This window comes from Gavialis gangeticus, unplaced genomic scaffold (genome assembly GCF_001723915.1).
Source record: "Gavialis gangeticus isolate Ggan-Ray unplaced genomic scaffold, GavGan_comp1, whole genome shotgun sequence".
Taxonomy (NCBI): Eukaryota; Metazoa; Chordata; order Crocodylia; family Gavialidae; genus Gavialis; species Gavialis gangeticus.
Genome location: NW_017729018.1, coordinates 2,706,131 through 2,715,063, shown reverse-complemented (window position 1 = coordinate 2,715,063; position 8,933 = coordinate 2,706,131). Strand labels below are relative to the sequence as shown.

The 8,933-nt window shown below is 55.1% G+C and overlaps 1 protein-coding gene and 1 non-coding gene across 3 annotated transcripts in view; one reads left to right on the top strand and one right to left on the bottom strand.

Moving 5' to 3' along the window:
* Positions 1-1,790: 1,790 nt before the first annotated feature.
* Positions 1,791-1,862, top strand: TRNAP-AGG. The gene has a single exon. It is a non-coding gene; the product is annotated as a tRNA-Pro (tRNA).
* A 3,134-nt stretch (positions 1,863-4,996) lies between these two features.
* Positions 4,997-8,933, bottom strand: part of PNP (purine nucleoside phosphorylase) — a 13,491-nt gene continuing 9,554 nt past the window's right edge. For both annotated transcript variants that reach the window (XM_019513232.1, XM_019513233.1), the window contains exons 5-6: positions 6,331-6,521; positions 4,997-6,122 (exon numbers count right to left, since the gene is read on the bottom strand). In XM_019513232.1, coding sequence (XP_019368777.1) covers positions 5,905-6,122; positions 6,331-6,521 — 409 coding nt within the window. In that variant the 3' untranslated portion in view covers positions 4,997-5,904. The remainder of the gene's footprint in view (positions 6,123-6,330; positions 6,522-8,933) is intronic.

Below are 8,933 nucleotides of genomic sequence, written 5' to 3'. Positions count from 1 at the left end.
TCTTGCTTGAGATGCATCAGTGGATGCATGCCACTGTCTTATTCACTTTGCTGGCTACAGCATCATATTGGTGGCTCATGTTCATCCTGTGGTCTATCATAACCCCCAGGTCTCTTTCAATTGTGGTGGTAGCAAGAGCCTGTAAGTGTGTTACAGATTATTTCTCCCCAGATGGAGTGCTTTACATTTCTTGGTGTTAAACATCATCAAGTTTTGATCTGCCCACCATGCAAGCCTGTCCAGGTCAGCCTGTATCCCAGATGAAGACATGCCTGGAGCAGTGCGAGGTGTGCATAGCACGGAGACAGGCAACAGGAGATGCCGCAGCTTCATCAGATCCCAACATGCCCTTGTGAAAAGGTCAGCACGGCCCCATTCATGTTCAATAACAGAAGCGATATGGTCACAGAAGATTGCACTCCTTCCAGAGGACCCGCGGCCCCTTCTTCATTGGATCCCGTGCCATCTCGCTCCCCCTTGCCCACAACAAGATGCCCAGCCTGTCCTGGATGCAGACATGCCGGCACGTGCTCTCTGTGGTGCTGCAAACCTCTTTGCAGTGCCACAAACTCCCGAGCTGCACAACAGTCGGTGCACGCCGCTGCTAATTTGCAGCGCCGGGCCAAAATTTGCTACCGGGATTTCCTGGTACCAAAACAAATAAACCGGTGCAAACCACACCAAAGTGGCGAGCGTCAGGACAAATGCAAAGACAGGGGATCCCGCAGCCCAAGCTGCTCCCCTGTCTCCATGTGCCACTCCCCAGCTGGCACAGGCCCAGCACACACCCCTGCTGTGCCACCCTGCCAGCCCCCCTGCAGCAAGTGGAGCAGCGGGACACGCCCAAAGCATATGGGCAGGGGTCCATGCTGTGGCACAAAGCAGCAGCACAAATCTGTGCTGCTACTATTTGTGTGCATGCCCCTGCTCATGTGGCCCCGGTGTTAGAGAGCAACTGTTTGCCTAATGCAAGCTCCTTAGACCTTAAAATGAACCAACTCAGTGGGCTATGGATCAGCCCGCTGACTTCCCTCCTTCCTTCTGCTCCTGTCCTGTTACGGCTCTCTGCAGACAAGGGAGCCCGTCCTCTCCCCTGGGTCCAGTTATGCTACATCTCAGGGGTTTAGGTCTAGAACCGTCTAGACCTAAAGAAACATCCCCTAGAAATGTCTTTGGAGAAAGGCAGGTGCTGGCTTGGCTCCAGCTACCATCTGTATCTCCGGGGGAGCACATGCAAAACGCTAGCACTCTCAAGATATGATACCTTTCATTAGATTACAAACCACAGACGAACGATCTTGCTTTGCAAGCTTTTGGGCATGCGCACCCTTCCTCCAGCTTGTGGACAAATCCAATCTAGTAAAAAAATCCTTTTAGGTAGAAAAGAAACTTCATTTTGACGAGGCTGGAAGTTTGCTTCCCTGATTTGCAAATGAAGGATTTTATTTTTATTCTTTAGTAGCAGCCGGCATGCAGTTTGCGTCTTGCTTTCAGTGGCAGGAAACGGATCCTTGGTGGTGGACTTCCTTCTTTTTGCACATGCGAATATATCCCTTTCTTGGCCCTCCCCATCAGCTCCTCCCTGCAGAGGGCTGGCATTTGCTGTCCTGTTGGGACACCAGCAACTCATCAGATCATGCTGACATGACATGCGTGTGGTACTGCCAGGGGAAGGGCCATAAGCAGGGGTGGAGGAGCTGGGGGCACATTGCAGCGGGTGGGGGAGAGGGATGCTGCTGGGCAGGGAGGAAGAGCACAAGGGGTGTTGCTAGGAAACTGGTTCATCAGCTGGCTCGTTGGTCTAGGGGTATGATTCTCGCTTAGGGTGCGAGAGGTCCCGGGTTCAAATCCCGGACGAGCCCAACTTTGCAATTTTTCTCCCACAGCATTTAGGGAGATGCGATTGCTTTTATTGCACCAGCTCCATGCTTGGAAAAAGGGTCTGTGGGCCAGAGGAAGCCGCTGCTGGTGACGGATGATGCAGAAAGGCGCCGCAGTGTCTCTGGACAAGTGCAAGCAAACCCAACCTGCACATGCAGGAATGGTGCGAACACATTAACTGTCCCACCCCGCATGGCCGTATGGGACGTGGCGCCACAAACGCGCCTGCAGCACCCCGCGCCACATGGTCCGGTCTTCTCTGTGCTGCCTTTTTTTTTTTTTCCCATGGGTTTTTTTTCTGGATCAGGGTCAAATATATCCACAGACAAACAAAAAGCGGAGCGGCGCTTGTGTGGGCAGCACACGCCGCTGAAAAGCTGGACCACCCAGAGCAAAGGTGGGCAAAATGCAGCCCATGGGTTGGATGCAGCCCACCAGCCCATGCTAGCCGGCCCGTGGGGCCCCTAAAAAAATTTAGAAAATTAATATTTATCTGCCACCGGCTGCCTGTCATGCGGCCCTCGATGGCTTGCCAAAACTCAGTAAGCGGGCCTTTGCCTGAAATAATTGCCTGCCCGTGACCCAGAGTCACGCTGCGGGTGCCAGCCAGGATTTCTCTGGCTGCAGCCCCGGAAGGACCCCAGATAAGGCTGCTGGGGCAGCCCAGGGCTGGTCCCAGTCTCCCCTGCTGCCTCCGGGGTAACCTGCCATGTGCCAAAGCACATGTGGCACAGGCGCTCCCCGGGGACAAGCAGCTGCGGCACAAGATGCACAGGGAACCAAACATCCCCACTTGTCTAGCCCCACGAGTCTACCTTAAGACTTGGGTGTTTTTTTCCAGGCCTCCCCGGGCATCCCAACTTCTCCCTTCTTGGACGTTTAACCAAACCCCTAGGAAGTTTGTTGCGTGGAACTGGAGGAGCTGGCATGAGGGATGTCCTTCTTTCTTACCTCCAGGAGTTGGAGCAGAGAGTTTCTTTCCACTTTCCCTTCGAAGCCAGTTCATCATAGAAAGACCTGAGCCGGTGCTAGGGTTGCCAACTCTCCCGGATTAGCCGGGAGTCTGCTGGAATCGGCATCGATCTCCCGGCGACTATTGAAAGCGACCCGGGAGATTTTAATGGGATGTTTTAAGAGAATGAATTAATATTATGAATGCACATCGTTCATACAAAAGTCTGTTCATTTAAGTGTCTCCTGATTGCGTTTTTCTTTCCCTGGGCTGCGGAATGACGTAATGTCATGAATTGCACTGTTCGTTACGGATTACATCCTATTGTGATGGGGGGTGGAAGAAATCTCCTGGAATAGCTTCAGTCGGAGTTGGCAACGGGAGCTGGTGCTTCCCCAGCGGAGACGGCAGATGGCAGAATGAAACCGTATGTCCCGACGTGTGGGTCTGCAATGGTAGTACGGTTGCAAAATCTGGCTCCAGCTGGCAGTCTCTGGGGTTGAGTCAGGTTCTTGCTTGGAGTATTAAGACATGCCAGGTCTATATTCTGTGTGAAGCAGCTTGCATTTTTTTTTTTTAAATAGACTTCCTCCTTTTGAAGGAGGTATGCAGGTCCCCGCTGTCTCATGCACAGTGCACCCTAGCAAACTGTAGCAGCAGGATCTTGATTAAATGCACTATATTCGGTGCTACTGCTCCCATCTTGAGCCCATAGCGTTTCCTGGGAGTGCATCAGCATCGCTATCCTTTTTGCCACTCGCACTGCAGTCTGCAGGTTGGGACACCGTCAAGCAAACTGCTGTACCCGGAGAGAGGAAGGGGCAGCTTTGGCAGGGCTGGAATTGGCCGGGGCGGGGTAGGGGAATGTAGACTGGGGCGTCAGCCATGAGAAATTCCCACGCGCAGCACTGCTCACGTGTGAGCACCCCTTGCTCTGTGGCTAGAGCCAAATGCTGTGTCCCGGTACAGCTGACTTGCTGCCCTGTGCCTCCATGGTCACATACAAATTAAGTGCTGTTCTCCGGCACCCTCGACAGCAGCATTTTCTCCTCCACTAAGTCCTCCTTTTTGGCACTCTTTGGGGCATCAGAGTCATGGTTCTCAACTGCATGACAGTGCCATGCGTGGGCCTCAAGGCTGGACATAGGGGTGGGAGCCAACCTTTGTGAAGTGTCCTGAGATGTCGTGCTCCAGCCCCTCCCAGGCAAAAGCGCAGCCTTGTTGGGCAGGCTCCTCAGCCCTCAAAAGAATAAGACTTCCCATGAGCCTTGTGAACACAGCTGTGCTGCTTCTGCCAGCAGAGCCAGCTCTAGGTCTCTAGAGAGACACCCCTAAATATGACCTTTTCTCCCAAGCAGGCGCACCTCCCTCAGCCTTCAGCAAGGCTGTCTGGCTGGCCTCTGCTGCTACTGACGCTGGCCAGCCATGGGCCCAGCTTTCCTGTCCCGGCAGTGGTTTGCTGCACATGTAAGTAGGCTATCGTATCCCCTGGAGGTCTGAAGTCCAGCCCAAGCCCTGGACCACCACCACCTCCCATGAAACCTGAACCTCACAAAGCAATTCATAGTTTCATAGTTTCTAGGGTTGGAAGGGACCTGAGCAGATCATCTAGTCCGACCCCCTGCCATGGCAGGAAGAGCACTGGGGTCAAATGACAATTCACATGAAACTTTGCACTTATTGCTTTATTTTAACTGGTGTTATAATTAGCCAGGGCTACAGCTTCTTAAATAAAATGAAAGTGCCATATGCTGAAACAGTCCTTCAATACAACGGGTTTGGACTGGGGTGCGGATTCAGCTCTCCAGCAGTGCTGGGGCACCCCACCAACAAACTTAAGAACAATTTAAAATGTAACTGTTGTACGGACACAGTGGTAATGGTAAAGAAGGAGGAATGTGAAAAGCATGCTAAAACCAGCTGCACAGGTAAGGCCTAACCCCAGAGAGGCTGTCTGGTTGGCTATAGGAGATGAGTGTCCTAAGTGGAACAAAGGGGCTTTGGTCCCTTTGCCAGTGAGCACCAGCTACAAACAGAAGTGGATGTAACACACACGTATGTCACCCCATCTCCTCCAAGGGGACCCAGGTACCCCTGAAAGTAAGAGACCCCCAACTCTTCATGAAACCAAGGCACAAAAGCCACCCGTTACTGCTCTCAGGACCTCAGGCAGAGTTGTCTCTGAGAGAGAGCGCTGCATGACCCCAAAAGAGCCTGCCCACATCACGCACTCTGCACACAATAGGCAACAGCTTCTGAAAGACCGGAGTCCAGATCCTCCTAATGCCTGCAACTCAGATGACGCTAGCAGGGCAGCACCAGATGCCCATGGAGACTGCCGCCCTCCCATACACGCAAACTGGCACTGAGCTCACGTGAGAGCAGCCAGTGCTTCTTAGTGCCGCAGCACCCGGGTTGTGTTCCCGCTGGTGAGCCCCGAGGAGGAGGCTTGCTGCAAAGGCAGGGAGGGGTTTGGGCTAAGACTCCTGGTTGGACAGGAGAGATACAGGTGCCCAGCAAGGCACTGCATGACTCCAAGACTGAGAGAAGCAGAGGGGGACGTGAGTGAGTAGGCACATGAGAGAGACACCGAGATGAAAACGGGGGGCTTTTTCCCTCTGCGCTGGAAGAAGCAGCTAGAGTGACTGAGGTGTTTAAGGCCAATCGCCCCCTGCCTGGGCTGGATGCATCCATCAGTGCAATTAGTGACGAGGATGCCTCAGGAGAAGGAAATCCTGGGGGGGAGATCAACCTGCTCAGCAGAGCAGAGACCAGATTCTCCAAGGACAGACAGACAACAGCACTCTGGGAGGCTTCCAGATCGAAACAAGTCTCCAAGTGGCAGAACGAACTGGGAAGCTCATCTACTAACAATGACTAAGGACAGAGAAAGAGACAGGCAGACTATGAGACCAGAATGCAGTCCCCCAAAGTGAATGAACATCCTCAACCACGGCTGGTTCTGGTGCTCAGAGGCAGCCTAGCAGTTCACTGGAGGGGGAGGCTTAGACAAGATTTGGAGAATTCCAGTGCCTGGACAGGAGAGGGAGGGGGGCACCGGCATCCCCTGCCTACACCAAGTTGTTGTTGCTCTCAATGCGCTGCACCAGCTCGGAGACAATGTTCTCCAGCATCTTGGCACTACCAGAGCTGGCCTCCAGCACCTCTGTGTGGTTGGCTGTCTCCTGGCTGGTGTAGTCGAGCACCGCCTTGTTGGTGATGAGCGAGAAGCCAAAGACGCGCAGGCCACAGTGCCGTGCCACAATCACCTCGGGGACAGTACTCATGCCTAGGGAGAGAGCACAAAGGAGGTTAGCCTGGTGAAGGCGGAGATGGCCGTGTCCCTCCCCTTAAGCCCTGCTCCCTCTTCTCCCCCTACTATGCATCCTCCAATGCTCCCCTCCACCTCTCTTCCTCTGTTGCCTGTCATTCATTCTTTCCCTGTCCTTCCATCCACCTCCCCCTATTCCTCTACCTTCCCCACTCCCTCCACTTACCCACAGCATCGGCCCCCACACGCTGCAAGAAGCGACACTCTGCGATGGTCTCATAGCTGGGTCCTCCAACTGAGCAGTAGACCCCTTCATGCACAGCCTTGGCATGGCCCAGGTCCCTGGCCACAGCTAATGCCAGGCGCCGCAGGTCCTTGTCATAGGCATCTGACATGGGGGGGAAACGTACCCCAAACCTGCAGAGGGAAGAAGGAAGAGAAGTCAGGAGGAAGAAGGACAGAGAAATAGGGCTCCCTCTAGGACACACATATGGGATGGCAAGTGTACCTAAAGCCCAGCATATCTATCTCTATATATCTCTATTTCTGTGTCTCTCTAAGTATGTCTGTCTCTGTATATTGCTCAAAGAGTCTGGGGCTTTCGCAGCAAACACAGTGAGAGGCGGTAGTTCTCTCTCCAGCTCATTTTGTAGCAGTCCTGGCTCTGCACAGCTGGGGCAGATGAGCCCAAGTCAGAGCCCCTGGCAGTGCCCCCGCAGCAGGGCTGGCTGGAAGGGGAGGCAGAGGCCTGAGCCCTTGCAGGGGAGTCCTTGCCCAAGCTGAGACAGGGAACCGGGGCTGGCTTGGGCTTACCTCCCAGCTCTGTGAAACGTGGCTCTGAGTCCCTGCTGGGCCCCAAGCGTGAGTGGCTGGCCCAGCAGACCACACCCCGCCTGCCCTGCCCAGGGGCTGCTTGGAGCCACACGTGGCTTGTCCTGGGAAGGAGCCTCGCGAGTGCCCATTAGGCCTGACTGCCCACGATCAGCACCTGTCCCACCGCTGGCCCAGGGACCCGCAGCTCCCAGCAGCTTTGGTGCAAGTCCCCGGCCACTGCCCCCGCCGCCCCACGCAGCATCTAACACAGGCAGAAGGTCACCGAGCGGAGCATAACTCACCACTCGCACGCACCATCTGTCGTGAGCGTGGCGAGCACTCCTGGCCGCGCGGCGCAGCTGGCCCTGGCCCCCAAGTGCCGCAGCCTCCTCGCACTGTACCTCCAGCCGCAGCCCCCGCAGATGGAGGTGCCCGTGCGCAGCCACAGGCCCTGCCGTGCTCCAGGTCAGTCGGGCACGGAGAGACTGGGCGCAGCCGGGGGGAGGCAGCGCAGGGGGTAAATAAGGCCTGATGGCTGGGGCTTGCAGGAGCTGCCTGAGGCCGGCTCATGCAAGAGGCAGAGGGCAGGCAGTACCTGTGCCCACCCCGGAGCCTGACTCACCTCCCAGGCTGCCTGACCTGGGCGTAGCACTTCACCATGTTGCCCCCGAAGTCAGGGTAGATGTATGCCTGATAGACTGACCTGACCTGGAGCACAGCCATGACCCCAGGTCTCCGGTCTAAGTTTCAGCAGCTGAGCTGTCTGCCATGCTGCTGGGTCTCCTGGGTGAGGTACTCCTGCTCTCATCTAGCTGGACCCATTCCCCTGACGGGAAGTTAAAAATGAAGGTTTGGCCCCGGGACTAAAACCAACAGCACCTCAGGCTGGGGCTGTAACCACTGCGCGTTTTGAGGCTCTCACCCGGGGGCCCTTAGTGCCTCCGAGGAGGAACCTGCTCAACAGAAGACATCTATTACTTCCGAAAACCCCCAGCCTGTGTTTCCAGTAGCCTGGTGGGCCAAGTCCCATGCTGGTGTACAAGAAAAACTAGAGTTCAATCCCTGATAAAGGAAGAGTGTGTCTTTTGGTGTGAACGGTGGGAAGAGAGAGTGTAAGACTAGTGTCTTTCTTTATCTTGACTGTCACAAGACCTCATCCAGAGGCACCGAGTCAAGAGGCGCAGCCGACAGCTTCTCATTCAGGTGAGTTTGTCAGCCTGGTGGGGCGAGGGCTGGTCCAGAGACTTGGTGTCATGAGCCCAAATCCTGGGCAAGTTCTTTACTCCTGGGACCCCCTGACTCTTTCCTTGCTGTGGCCAGAGGTGCCGAGTCAAGAGGCACAGCCGACAAGCCCCTGTCAGGAGAGCTTGCTGGCCTAGTGGGTATGGCCCTGGCTGGAGACACTGGTGGCATGGGTTCTCCTCCCATGTGTGTCTGGTCCTCAGTGAGCAATTGACCTGTGGGCCTGGTGCCCCCCTCACAGTGCTGTTTGGGTGCACAGCAGGAGGGGTTGGCTATACACTTCTCAGCAAGGCTTAGGCTGCTGTGCAGGTGCCCACTGGCATGTGGGTACTGGTTGCCTGGGTCTGTGGGGTGTCTGGTTTTGGCACTCCTAAAGTACAGTCACTGAGTACAGAATGCCTTTTAGTCACCTGGAGTCTCAAAACCAGACTAGTAGTCTAAGGTGAACAAAGACTACAAAATAAGGATGACTGTACACTGCATGTGTACACTAGGAGTGTCAAAACCAGACACCCCCAGATGCAGGCGACCTCCAAAACCTCCCCAAGCAAACAGTACCCACATGCCAGTGGGCACCTGCACAGCAGCCTAAGGCTTGCTGAGAAGAAGTGCAGAGCCAACCCCTCCTGCTGTGCACCTAAACAGCACTGCAAGGGGGGCACCAGGCCCACAGGTCAATTGCTCACTCAGGATCGCTCAGCCAGGACCAGACACACGCAGGAGGAGAACCCATGCCATCAGTATCTCCAGCCAGGGCCTTACCCACTAAGCCAG